This window comes from Centrocercus urophasianus, unplaced genomic scaffold (assembly GCF_019232065.1).
Source record: "Centrocercus urophasianus isolate 14NV4802_14NV808 unplaced genomic scaffold, USGS_Curo_1.0 seq_18, whole genome shotgun sequence".
NCBI classification, from domain to species: domain Eukaryota; kingdom Metazoa; phylum Chordata; class Aves; order Galliformes; family Phasianidae; genus Centrocercus; species Centrocercus urophasianus.
The window spans coordinates 25,073,062-25,086,562 of NW_024884733.1; the positions used below are offsets into that span (position 1 = coordinate 25,073,062).

Consider the following 13,501-nt stretch of genomic DNA (forward strand, 5'->3'; position numbering starts at 1 on the left):
ACACAGTTTAATGAAATGGATTAAAGTTTACCTCATATTAAACATTAATAATCTGTCTTGTTCAGACAAGCCCTGGGAGGCTGGAGCAACATAATTCATTTGCCTTCATTGAAATTTCCTTGAAAAGAAGCAAATTAGGCACTTGTGTAGCGGGCAGGGCCCTTTGATATAATGGTGTGCTCACAAGAGATCTGGCTCCCTTCCTCTGTCGGATGAAAAGAGTTTCTTTTCTTAGATTTTATTTTATTTCTGAGTGCCTTATTAAAACAGCACAGCTCTTCCTGTTCCATTTGTGAGGTTTCTTTAGGGAACAGCTCAGCCTAGCACGAATTAAATGCTCCTTCAATTAATTTATATCTCTGAATGGCCTCAGCTGGCACGCGCTCATGCCACACACCTGGAGATGGAGATGTCAAAGTTTGGGTGGAAAGCCAAGATGGTCACACTGGTTCCTGCACAAAGCAATGGCTTTGTAAAGGGAAGTCACACTGTTTCAAGGTATACTGTGGCTTTAATTGCTTTAAAGAGCAGGCTGAATTCCTACCGGTTCCTATTTGTCCATCCATCTGTGTGTGTGTAGGTGCATTTAGAGGCATGGTTAGTGAGCATGGTGGTGATGGGTTGATGTTCAGACTGAGTGTTGTCAGAGGTCTTTTCCAACCTTAATGACTTCTTTATATGTTGGCGTTTTCGTGCTTCTCCTCAAATTTCTGCTGACACTTGGGAACACCAAAAGGTGTTTTTCTTCCACAACCACCTATTGTTCTGCTAGTTATGAACCCTCAGCACACAACGAGATCAAACCCTGCAGAATTCACGCCTTTGCTACCACCTGGCAGCCTCCCACTTCACGTGCACCAGAACAGTTCCGAGAGTCACTTGGTGAGCGATGGAAAAAAACCCAAAACATCAACACGAGATTGTTCTATTCCGGGGAAAGCACAAAAATGAAAGGTTCAGTACGTCCCCACCACTATATATTAAAAGCAGTGCTGCCTTTGAGCTACTGCTGCGGTTGCAGTCGGTGGCTCTTGAGCAGGGCAGGAACCGGCAGAACGGGACTTTCGAAGGAACCCAAAGGACTCCGGGAGATTTTCCTCCTGACTTCGCTCCCTTCTAGCTACAGATAGGACTGGGCAGGTCTCTGTCACAACCAGTCTGATCAGTGCTACCCAAACACAGCATAGGTGTAGTCTGTGCCCCGAGGAAATCAGAACTTCAGACAAGCTCATGCAGGCACTCCCACGCCAGCTGGTGCCAGTGGGGGTGGCGTGAAGGTGATAGTTGAAAGTCATTGGGTTTTGTGGTTGGTTTGTGTGTGTGTGTGTGTGTGTGTTTTCTTTTCCCTCGCTGAATCAACAGGGAGTTGTTTTCTACCTTCTGTTTCCTTCAGTGAAGGTGGAAGCTTGTCTTCAGGCTTGGTGAGAAGAAAGGTTGAGCACAAGGCTGTGCCAGGAGCATCACCTGGCAGCCTGGAATGAGCACATGGAGGCTTGGAGGAGCCAAGCAGCAGCTTGGGTCCATGAGAAGGTGCCCAGATCCATAAGGAGGTGATCAGATCCATGTGGAGGTGTCCAGGTCCATGAGAAGGTGCCCAGCTCCTGTTTACAGGAGTGGTTCACTTCATGCATGAAACTTGATCTAGGCTCTAGAGGTGAGCTAAACCCCAGTGAGGCTGCAGGAGCTCAGTCCTGCTTGTCTTCCAGCTACAAACAGCTGAATGAAGCCTTCAGACACCCAGACCAAGGCAGGCTTGGAGCAGAGGCTGCAGGTCTCTGCTTGCAGCATGGATCTAGTCCCTCCCCCTCCTTATTGAAAAGCTTGCTAACCAAAAATCATGGAGCAGAAGTTGAACAGCTTCAACAGCTGCAGGCTGCCAAACATTCTTGCTGAGTGAGGCTGTTTGGGCACACCGAAAGATGGCTGAACCTGGGGCTTGCGTAAACCTTTCTTACCTGGAACAAAAGATCTGCTTCCATGGCAGTCAGGTGCATGCATGAATGGGGTGAAAACACGCTCAACCGGTCCCTGTGCAAAAAAAGACAGGTTTAACTGGAAGGGCTGCTTGTGCAGAAAGGGCCTGCCAGCATCAAAGGCAGATGTGCTGGGTGCTGCACAGCACGATTTGTATCTGCCGGAGCAGAGCCCAGTTTTACAGCACTGAAGGCCACAACTGGCAGCCAGCCTCAGGCTCCAGCAACGCACCTGGTTTGCATAAACGTGTCTGAGTCCATCCATCCATCCAACTCCCCAGGAGAGCTGCAGCACCAAAACCCCAGTGCTGCCTGTGCCAGCCAGCTGCAGCCCTGTGGCTGCTCACTGCCCGTGTTAAGGATCTAACCCTGCAAGGTGCATGCACAGATGTTCAGGGCTCGCCTGAAGAAGTGGTTGCTTTCAGATCCTAGTGCTGATATGATTTGGTTTTGTTTTCCATTTCACCCATTTCTCTTTCACTTCCTTCCTGCCCTGCAGGAAGTGATGGCAATAAATATGTCCCATCGCCTGCTCCTCCTGATCAGGTGCAGCTCCTGGAGCCACAGCACAAACCCTGAACAGTCCCTGGAGAGGAAAGAGCTGAGGTGGATGGGACATGGGGGAAACAACGGGTAAACCCCCAGCATCTGATCACCTCCCACGCTGCTCCTCCTGTCCCCCATCTACCTATGCACACATTTTCATGCACCCATCACCACCGAAGCTCCTATTTTACATGTAGGACAGGTGGAGATTTACTGACTTTTTCCACATGCAATAAAATAGTACTACTAATTACGATAATAACAGCAAGTGCTAGCTGCGCTCTGCCTGCTTAATTTCCACCTGCTGTTTATTTTCAGTTTGATGTGGTATTTGCTTCCTGTCATGCATTCTTGCAAATCATTTCAGTGCCGCCTTATCTTGCCTGTGTGGTTCACCCAAGGAGTGGCCGAAACGTGGCTCTGACCAAGGGTGACACCAAGGAGGAGTTCCTGTTCTTCTCATCTCCTGTAGGAGGGGAAAAAATTGAAATTTCTCTTTTCCCCTTTTGCCTACATCTTCGCAACCCATCAAGCTGCAAGGATTTTTGTCCAGCTGCAAAGCATCTGTTCTTCATGGAGAGGCGCTGGCACAGCTGTAAGCCCTACAAGGATCAGGTTAAGGGGCTTTGGGCTTTTTGTTCTTAGATAGTATTTCTTTAAAGCTTGGAATATTGGTAAAGAGTAAGAAATGCAATCAATAAAAAGAGATGCGCTCAAAGCCTCAGCATCACCACAAGCAGCTCAGTGCAAACCAAGGACTGCATCCATCACATCCTTCCCAATCAGGAGCTGGTGGGTCCTTCTCACATCCATCTACAGTGGCATTGGGTCCCTTGCATCTAACTGCCCCCCTGTACAAAGTCCCAAAGGGTGATCCCCATTTCCCCAGCAGATCCCCGAGGGGCTCAAACCCAAAAGCAGCAAGCAAGGTACACTGAGCTATTTTAGTTGTGTTATGAGCTTTTATTTAAAAAGCACATTTATACAGCAATAATTTCGCAGATACAAACTTTCATTTTGTATTCTACAAAAGTCTTTGAATATTCTTCTCTTTACAAAATGGAACATTACAAAAATACAGACAATTTAATATGATTTTTTTTTTATACAAATGTCTCTAATTGTAGTTATTTTCATTAAAATATTACTACCACAGAACTACAATATTTTAGTCGACTATAAAAAAAATTAATTCAATGCTTCTTTAAGCAGCAAAATGTAAATAACACAGGTCAGGACACAGTTTATAGTCATAGTGGATATATCTAAAATTGTTTCAGAAATAATATTTTACATAGTTAATTTTTAAGGTTTTATACATTATTTATATAATATTTATATATAAAAAAATCATAGCTTGCTGTAGTTGAAATGATAGGACGGATTCTGTAAGAAGGATGTGCAAATGGCCATTCTGCATGCTTTGTGTGATCCCTTTGCAAATGCGCTCTGTGAAAAGATCTGCAAGCCAAAAACTTGTGGTTTCTGGGCAAAAAAAAAAAAAAATAATAATAATAATCCTACAAATCACACTGGGTAGAGGCACAGCTGGCTTCCCACTGGTGTCATCAAGCAGAGCACCAGGATGCCAATGAGAGAAATGGGGGTGGGGAGGATGTACAAACGGACTGGACACCCAGGCTGGGACGTGCCGCCCAGCAGCCCGTCCCAAAAGGGCAGAATTCAAGGTTCCCCAGGACTCAGCCCTGAGGTCGAAGTGCGAACAGGTCTCCAGCCAAGCCGCCGCTACCCAAACCGTGAGCGTGCAGAACGCCTGCTGCCATTCAGAGGGGGGAGGACCGGGAAGCAGAGGATGCTCTTTTCCATTTTAGGGCCATTTGCAGCTGCTGCGCGCGCCCGGTCGGCTCAGGAAGAAGCCTCGCCAGAAAGCGAGCAGGAAGGAAGAAATGTGGGTTTGTGATCCGAGGGTACATTTGTTCAGCCTCGCCGTTCATCTCAGGACTGCTTGTGAAAGGTGTGTGGTTTGAACAGAGACCCTCTGGAGATCCTCAGCTGGGCAAGCTCCTTCTATACTAAGTCACAGTATGGAAAAGAGGAGGCAGAAACAAACTAAGAAAAAAAATAGCAACTCTTACAAACCAATCCCAGATCTTGACTCAGTGCTGTTGCTCGTCTGTAGTGCTATATAATTTGTGAGTTGTTTTTTTTTTTTCCTTGCCTGCATTAGAAATCTTCATCGTCAAAAATAATAATTAAAAAAAAAAAAAAAAAAAAACACACAACCGAGATGGCCAGCTTTCCAAAATCCCTTAGTGTTCTTTACGCTATGAACAATTTGGCGTTCACTACAACATGAACACTCAAACCAATTGCACATCCAGAACTCCGGCACCTCTTTGCTTGCTCGGCTTTTTGCTGGGTGTTTGTTTCTCACTGTTGCTTTTAGTTGATCACCACCACTCCTTTCCTCCAAATGTCGCGAGTTGAAAAAGACCACAGAGTAAGACTTTACCGGTCGGGCAAGAAAGTCTCTCCCTACATTCTACTGTCTGATGAGATTTGAGAGCAGCAGGTAGTTGCTGTCAGCAGTCATTTTTGCAAAAAATAAAAAATAAAATACAACACCAATCCGATTGCTCAAAGGCCTACACCATGTTGTGATGGTTATTGCGTTCGATGATGTCCACAGGTGAGAGGATCTCCTTCCGGATGGGGGGTGGAGGCAGGCAGGTCTTGGGCTTGGGCTTGAAGAGGTCAGAGACATAAAACACCTGTGGGAACAAGAGGGAGGGTAAGCTTAGCCCCACTGGGTGATGCTTCATTCAACAGAACACACAGTTATTTAGGTTCAAACACCTGTTGTGCAATTGAATTCCTACAGAGAGCCCCCGATCTCAAGCGCCTGCTACCACCGTTCCTTACAAGATGGAAAAAGGTTCAGACGGCAGAAAACAGCATAAAAATATGATGAAAAATAGAATGGCTTGGGTTGGAAGGGAGCCCAACGATCATCAAGGTCCAACTCCCCCGGCACAGACAGGGCCACTGACCTCCAGAAATGGATGGTTCAAAATGGATGACGGATCCATTTCATTTATCGCATCGGCGAGAGCGATACCCCAACCTCTGTGAACGGGGTGAAAAGCCAGGAAACAGATACACAGCTCACACTCACAAAAAAACAAAGGTCTCCAGCCAGCCTGACTCATGCTGCTGTTTTAGGGTTGGGATCAGTGTGAAACAACACATTCAGGCAGACATCAGGTAGGCCTGAAAAGACTTCAAATCCAAGCCACACTAAAAGCTACATGCAACAAACCCATGGTGAGCAACGCTCTCCTCTTGTCCCTTTCCCCACCCCACAGGGAAGAGAGGAGGAGCCGTTCCCAACAACTATTTCCTAAATATCCCGTGATGTCAGCCTTCTCCCGGATGTGAAAAAGCCAGCACTTGGCAATTTTGGGAGGCAGCAACACAATAAGGAACAAAGTGCTGGGAGGAAACTTCCACATCCTCCTTTGGCAGCCGCTGCACAAAGCTTATCAGCACCGACGCACCAGGGCACTTTCTCCCGTGCCAAACCCCAGCCCCACACCAGGAGGAAAAGGAGTCAGACAATGCAGATGCTCCAGAGGTGATGAAAGGCAATGAGGGCTTTTCCTTCTGTTAGCTGGTACCAAATCTCCAATCTTAGGTCATGCTTCTGCCAAATTTGCTGGCTTCATCCCTCGGGCATTGTCAAACACTGATAATTCAGGGCAAGGTGTGAGCAAGCAAAGTTGGGAAGAGCAACACATAGTGCTGGGAAGTCATAGGAATTAAAAGCACATTTGACTTCTCTCCCACAGGTCTCGCATGCAATTTCTAAACAACAAGCCAAATTAGGGGAAAAAAAACCATGTTGCTCAAATGAATGATATCAGATTGATGCCACTGAGTTGGTAATATGGGGAAGAAACTAAGATGTTCCTCTGCCCCTCTGTGTTTTCTAGCTACCCACAACTCCAGTTGTCCTTGGAAACAACTTCTGCAAGTTTGTATCAGCACAGGCAGATAAGAAACTGAGCTGAATAGACACCGACTCTGCTATAAATGGCAATTCACTCCTACAGTCGTAACCACGGGGTCAGGAAGCTCAACTGTTGTTGTTCAGCTTTTATTGCTTCATGGAAACACACGGAAGGAGCTGACAGGCAAAACAGCTCTTTTCTCAGGGACTTGTTGGTATCTGGCCATATAACAGAGCTGACAAAGTCACTTAGGGGGCATCCAAGTCGCAGTGTCTGCACCCCCAGCTCCATTGCAGAATTCAGCAGGACCTACAGCAGATCACAAGCCTGGATCTGGCCTCTTGCTGCAGCATCTCAGTGTAAAGGCATCTTGAATTGCTCTGGCAATGGTTATCTGCTCAGCTTTAATAAGCGTAAAACCCCTGCTAGGCCGGCTCGGCGTGTTTTTGGTGCCAGTTTGTTTGTGTGCCCACCTCAGAGAGCTGGATTCAATCAAAACGATGTCCAATTTCTGCACTGACATGGCCATGACAAATTGATTTACAGGAGGAGATGGCTCTGTGCAAGAAGCATATGGGGATAGCTGAGTCTGGTCCTTGTTTTGGACAGGAATGAGGTATGGGAGAGTGTCATCCTGCATATTTCAGCTTTTGCTGTGCTGCTCACTGCTTTTCAGAGTGTAATTCAGAGACTGGGTAAGAGTTTTCACTTCTTCTCAAACTGCATTTCACTTCAATGTGGCTGGAGGTTATACAAATACTTATAGGAATTACGAAACGTGATCTTTTGGGGTTGAAGCAGTGTTAAATCCTCCTGATGTTTGAAATGTTTTACACAAAAAAGGACTAATAAACGTGCAAAATTTTTCACTTGGATTAGTTCCATTTCCTGTAGAAGGTGCTCTCCACCCATAAAGAAAACTTGACAGCAGAAGACCAAGCGTCTGTTACACCGAGCAATTCGAGATGTTGTATTACCACTTAACATTTCATATTCCTTCTCGGTATACTGAAGAAGTTGTTAATCACAGACAGAGCGGTTAAAACAACCATCCAAGCAAATCAGAGCAGTATCAGGAGCATGTCCTTCCAACGCCTGCCCTTTTCTCCCTCCATCAGAAGAGACAAACTACGCGGCACATAGCAGGCTGCCTACAATGCAAGCGTAAGAACTATTTCCATTTAAGCAGTCCTCATCATATTTCACCCTGGAACTGAGTCCGAATGTTTCATCAGCTGGAAGTGCTTGACACTAATGTCTTCTGCTTGTTATTTCAGGCACTGGAGGACCAACGCGTCTGCAGCAGCACAACCTGGATTTAAGTTCTGGCAGTCCTCAGAGATGAAACCCACAATTGGCTTCTAGCAGAAATTATAGCCTGATAACTCTGGTGTTTTAACAGCCATCATCAGACGTGCTCCTGAAGGTTTTGCTGTGGGAATGGAAAGAGCAGCAGGTCCCTGCCTCCACTTCAGAGCATCCTCCACACAATCACACAAACCCAGAGCTGGGGACAAGCACCCCCAGGACACTGCTGTGATCTCCATCCACCCAGGGAGCCTGCAGTGAGGATTTCCCAAATGCTGCCTCCAAAAAGCATGGAAACAAGCTGGGAAGGGCAGTGCCAGCAGATCCACGTCCATCCATGAAGCTCCCAGCAGCTGCTTCCGATGCCTCGGCACAGGAAAGCCACCCCAGCCTGCTGTTGCCTCCCCTTCCCAGCACAGCCTCCATCTGTTGGGGGAAAAGGCCAGCTCTGCTGCCTGTCCCAGCCAGGAAGCACAAGGATGTCTGCACTTAGCATCCGGAGAACTGCTGCCTTCCTGACACCATGATCCGGCCAGCCATAGCCCTATGCCTTAAACACCACTTCCCAACAGAGACACACAGAGAGGTGACCAACCCCTGCTAACAAGACCCAGTGATGTGCACTTGATGTGTGCACCTACTGAGTGTCCTGGAGAGGAAAAGATTCCCAGGATGTGTACAAAAACCCTGGTGATATTTCTGTGAAAGATAAAGGAACTGTAATGGTGCTTCTAGCAGGCAGTAAGCAGCAGCACATCTCTCTGCTGGCTTTCTGAATGGGACACTGGCACTAGGCAATGGTCAAACCCAACAACCACTGCTCAGCAGGTTAATAACACTTCAAAAAAACTTCCCAGCAATACCATTTCTTGACTTGGCTTTGGATTGTCACCAATGAGTGGAAAGGACACGAATAACCTTGTTTTTCTCCTTGCAAAATAAAACTTTAACAAAACTTGCCCCCAGGTATGCTTTACTTTTACATCAGTTCAAATAATGATAAAAACCAGAAAGCAGTAGGCTGTTAAAACTTTGGTTTGGGGAGTTGGTACAGAGATGTGAATAACCCCAGCCCCTTTGTTTCTGCACAAGGCAGCAGCCCTGAAAGCAGTTGCCCCCCGGCCCCCAAGCATTCCCATCTGTCACTTCCAGTTATGGGGCTTGCAATTGGGGCACTCCTCTGAAAGTGAATTACATGAGAACAGCCCAGGCTGCCACAGACAAGCAGGAACAGCTTTTGTTAACAGTCTTCAACAACATCAAACACCCCAACACAAGAGGAGGGAGTTACTGGGGGAGGGGGGAGGTGCAGCAGTGCTGGTGTCCCCTAGCAGCGCGTCCCCTCCCGTACAATTGCCCCTGTTGGAGCAGGACTTACCACGCAGTAAGCCACCAGGGCTCCCTGTGCAAAGCCTGCCAGCACGTCGGTGGGGTGATGCTTGTGGTCTGACACACGGGACAGGCCGGTGTAAAACGCCATCATGATCAGTGTGAATTGCAGCAGGGGACGGAGCAGGCGGGCGCCCTTCCACGTGAACCTGGCCTGCAGATAGAACTGTGGGGAAGAGAGGAGAAACAAAAAAGGTTGTGTTAATTTGAGGCTTCTTCTGCAGCAGGGAGGAGGTAGGGCAGCTTGCACTGCTTTAATACAAAAGGGAGCGATGCTTTTGCTGGGTTCCCTGAAACCACAAATAACTTAACACCACCATTTACCTACTGAAGCAGAATTAACAGAAAGATGATACAGGGGAAGCACTGCATTAGTGGATTTAGCTTGTTTGGCTGTTGCATAAACATTATATTTACTCCTTTTTTGAAAGAATATGCACCAGGCTCTTCAGGGGAAATGAAACATCATGTCCTTGGAACAGAGCAGATGCTCCAAATTACCCAAACTGTTGTTAGCCAATTAGCATGGAAGAGAGCAGTACCAAAACAGCTTGGTGCTGGCTAACAGGCATTATAATTCTGGGGAGTATTTCTGCAAACCACTCAGAGCCTGGGAACAGGGCCACATCCCCATTGCACGCTCCCTACACCATGCAAACTGGTCCATGCAATGCAGTGGGATAAGCTGTAGCCCTTGGGTCTCCACAGCACCCCACATATCTGCAGCCTCCTGGGCTGAATATCCCTGCATTAGGCCACTTCTCTGCTTTTTGCAAGTGATTTCTGTGCCTGGGACTAAGATGACTCTCCAATCTCTTTAAAAGTCTCCAAAAATGAAAAACAGCATTTGTTGAGTATCATTTCTAATGATATACAGTATTCTACTATTGCCATGGTTTAGGCTCAGGAATACTTCCAGATCCAAGGTACAGTGCAAAACTCAGTTTCCAATATGTTGTTGTAGAGCAAAAATAGCTCTGAGTATTTTATCATTTCAACTGTTACTATTAGTTCTACCAGGGAAGTTTGAAACCTAATAGCTTCTAATACCATTGTATGATTCTATGGTCTTACTTCAGGCTTTGTCCCATCAAACCCTTTAAGAAAGGGATTTGCTGTTGGATCATCTGACGTTTGTCCTTTATGCACAGCTCTCAAACTAAACCCCCAAGCTTGGACTAAGCAGGTAAGTTATGGTTGAAAAAGCAAAGTATCAATTAAAAATTAGCAATGAAAAGCACTGAATTTGAACACACAAAGTAGGCGAATAGTTCTATAAAACAAGGGAAAACACCAAAGCTGAGTGAGATCTGTGCTTTGGTAAAAATGGCATCAATTAGATTATATTTGGATTTTACATTTTCTTCAGAAACAATCACAGAACTGCCCAGCCTCTGCCTGAGTCCCCTGGCTCCGTTACCTCCTGCTCCAGGCACTGGCCAAAGAGGTCAGAAACCATCAGAGCAAAACACATTTCTACTGCAATGTCCATTCCCCAACTTTCATGCCACTTGCACACCATCCTCACTGAACCTCACTGAAACCAGCCCAGGAATTCAAAACTTATCAGGATCTGCAGGCTGCCAGGCAGACAGACAGATGCAGATGGTGGGGTCGCCCCAGTCCTGTTTGCATAGGAAATGGCACTGAAATGGTGCAAGGGTTTGTTTGTGTACTGATTCACTCCTTCCACAACACGACCCTGGGTTGTGCAGCTTGTGCATATGCTTTAAGCGTTTATGAAGGTAGAGAAGCACTGCACTGTATATGCTGGGAGACACCAAAGCACCCAGTGCTAACTGACACATTTCTCTGAAAATCTGCTTTTTTTGACCACCTGGAAGCTAAAGTCTGCTAGGTTTGGATGGGAACAAGGGGCTGGATGGAGCCCTTCCTTGGAGGGGTGGGGAGCAAGAACACAGCCTGGCTCATCTCCTCCACAGCTCATTACAAGGCAGCAGGAGGCAGGAGCAGCAGCAGCCACAGGAGCAGCCTGGAGAAGGGGTGGATGAAGTGAAGTGAGGTCATGTAGAACCTGAGTTTGTTTGGAGCTCCCATCTACTGCCTGGCTTCTAGCAGGGGCTGAGTTACCACAGAGCAGATGGCTTAAAAGACATCATTTTGCTTTTCTCCTGCCAGGGGACTTCCAAGTGTCGGTGGGGACAACCCGCAGTCACACACTGCCCATTGGGGAGGAGTTGGTATGGGATGTAGGCTGAGAACATCACCTCCAGTCCTCTGGGGCTTTCTGCCACCCAAACATCCCATCCTGTTCACACTCTCCCCACCACAAGTCTGAATTCCATCAACCACATCCCTTAGTCACTCTAAGGCTTCCTTCTGGGAAGTGGCCGGGCTTGTTCCTGACCTGCAGTTACCTCTTTCTCCAGTCCCATCTGTACCCAGACCAATATGGGGCAAAAGCCCTCAAACCTAAACTCAGCCCTGTGTAACACCCAGCCTCGTCTGGGCAAAGCCAGCAGGAAGAACTGCAGAATCCAGCTTTTAGCACCAGGTGCAAGGACGGGAGGGCCAAGACCTCCCAGCACCAAATGGAAGAGCTGGTTGCCTCTCCCACCCCGTTGAGAATCACCATCAGTCCAGCAATGCAGGTCACACCTCAGCCCTGGCCTCTGACAGAAATCCACTTTATTCCCTTACTTAAGTTATGGCTAAGCTTGAGTCCAAGTCTACAACCATCTTCACACGTTCACATCATCACTCAGCAGCACAAGGGCACTGGGGCTTTCTCTGTCCCTCAGCAAAGCCATGGTTGTCCAGACAAAAATCAGCAACACCTGTCATTTTCTTTATAAACCAATAGACCACAGTGAAATCCACTTTGACCCGAAGGCTTCAACCTCCCCCACTGACACTCAATAAATACATAAGCTACTCTCATTTTCTCCAGAATCAGTCAATAGATTGGGATATAATTTAATTTTTGTTCACTCTCCAAGTGGCTGGCTGTGATTTCAGGAAAGTTCTTGCTGTAAAACAATTCAGCATTATGATCTCAGGTGTTGGACAGGCGTGTAAAGCCCCAGTAGTCCCCCAAACACAGATACACAAACCCAAGGTGTGGGTCAGGTCTGGAGCTGTGCATGTAATGAGCTATTACAGATCTCCTTCCTCAGCCTATTATAAATATGAATTATGGACTCACTCAGCCAAGGAGCAACAAAGCAAGGAAAATTAAGACAAAGAGGATTACCCAAGCATAATTTCCCCTTCTAAGTTTCTGTACAAAGGACTGATGTTAATTTGGGACTCTTGGTGACAAGAAGGCTGCAAGAAACAGCCCTGAATTCTCATTGTTTATAACCAACTCTCAGAAGCTTTGGCTATGCAACAAGTGCCTTTCCATGGGATTCCTCCCCAAAAATTCTTCCGGAAGTTGGTGGACTCATATTTCCCTATTGGGATCCCATGACCAAACCAAATGCGTAGGCTGGCCACAGGGCTTGATGCTAAAATAGGGCGCTTGCCACTGTGCCAAGAAATGGGAACGCCGTGGTCACCCACTGCCCTGCTGCTCCTGCCCAGCCATGAGCATCCTTTGCAGACCTAACACACGCCAGCAATGGTGGACTCTGCATTTCTCCCCACATTTCTGGGGTTATTCCTCCCCACAAGGGCATTTCCTAGCATTCTTGAGGTCTCCAGTTAGATCCTACTTGTAGGCATCCAATATGCTATCCACCATAAACCTGTTTTGGAGCAGGGGATTTATGCATATCCACGCATCACTGATGAGCATATATATATATACACATACATACACACACACACACACACACACACACACACTCACTCAGCACATCTCCAATGAAAATATCTTTCTGCTCATGTATGGACACTGCATTTTGAACGCAGCTTGATTACAAGCGTGGAGTGATGCAGTACCTTTTAATGAACCAACTAAAGTTTTCCGAACCCACAAAGTCTGTTAGGTGGGATGAAGGACTTAAAAACACCATCAGGTAGAATGAGCTGCAAAAGCAATGCCAGGAAGTGACTTATCCTTGAAAAAATGAAGTATTGTTTAATACAGAACTTGGATGTTGCACTTAGGACACAGCTGAACCTCTGCAGCACGCACTCAGCCCTGCAAATGCCTTCAAAGTACCTTTGCCACCACCAATGCCACAGTTTGCAAAGCTTCCAGCCAGTTCCCATAGCACCATCACCAACCTGCCGCTACACCAAAGCTCTGCCATCTGTAACCTCTAAAAATTCACTCAGTTGGGCAAGACAGCAAGGTTTAGTTTGCACTAAAAAAAAAAAAAAAAAAAAAAAAAAAAAAAAAAAAAA

General features: G+C 46.8%; 2 protein-coding genes across 2 annotated transcripts in view; both read right to left on the bottom strand.

Annotated features, from left to right (window-relative positions):
- Window positions 1-2,010, bottom strand: part of LOC122160563 — a 50,350-nt gene extending 48,340 nt beyond the window's left edge. Inside the window, exon 1 of the mRNA XM_042819207.1 lies at window positions 1,956-2,010. Within this exon, the coding sequence (XP_042675141.1) occupies window positions 1,956-1,998 (43 nt within the window). The 5' untranslated portion in view covers window positions 1,999-2,010. The remainder of the gene's footprint in view (window positions 1-1,955) is intronic.
- A 1,449-nt stretch (window positions 2,011-3,459) lies between these two features.
- The window catches only part of PLPP3 (phospholipid phosphatase 3), a 42,769-nt gene continuing 32,727 nt past the window's right edge, over window positions 3,460-13,501 (bottom strand). Inside the window, exons 5-6 of the mRNA XM_042819064.1 lie at window positions 9,177-9,353; window positions 3,460-5,251 (exon numbers count right to left, since the gene is read on the bottom strand). Coding sequence (XP_042674998.1) covers window positions 5,126-5,251; window positions 9,177-9,353 — 303 coding nt within the window. The 3' untranslated portion in view covers window positions 3,460-5,125. The remainder of the gene's footprint in view (window positions 5,252-9,176; window positions 9,354-13,501) is intronic.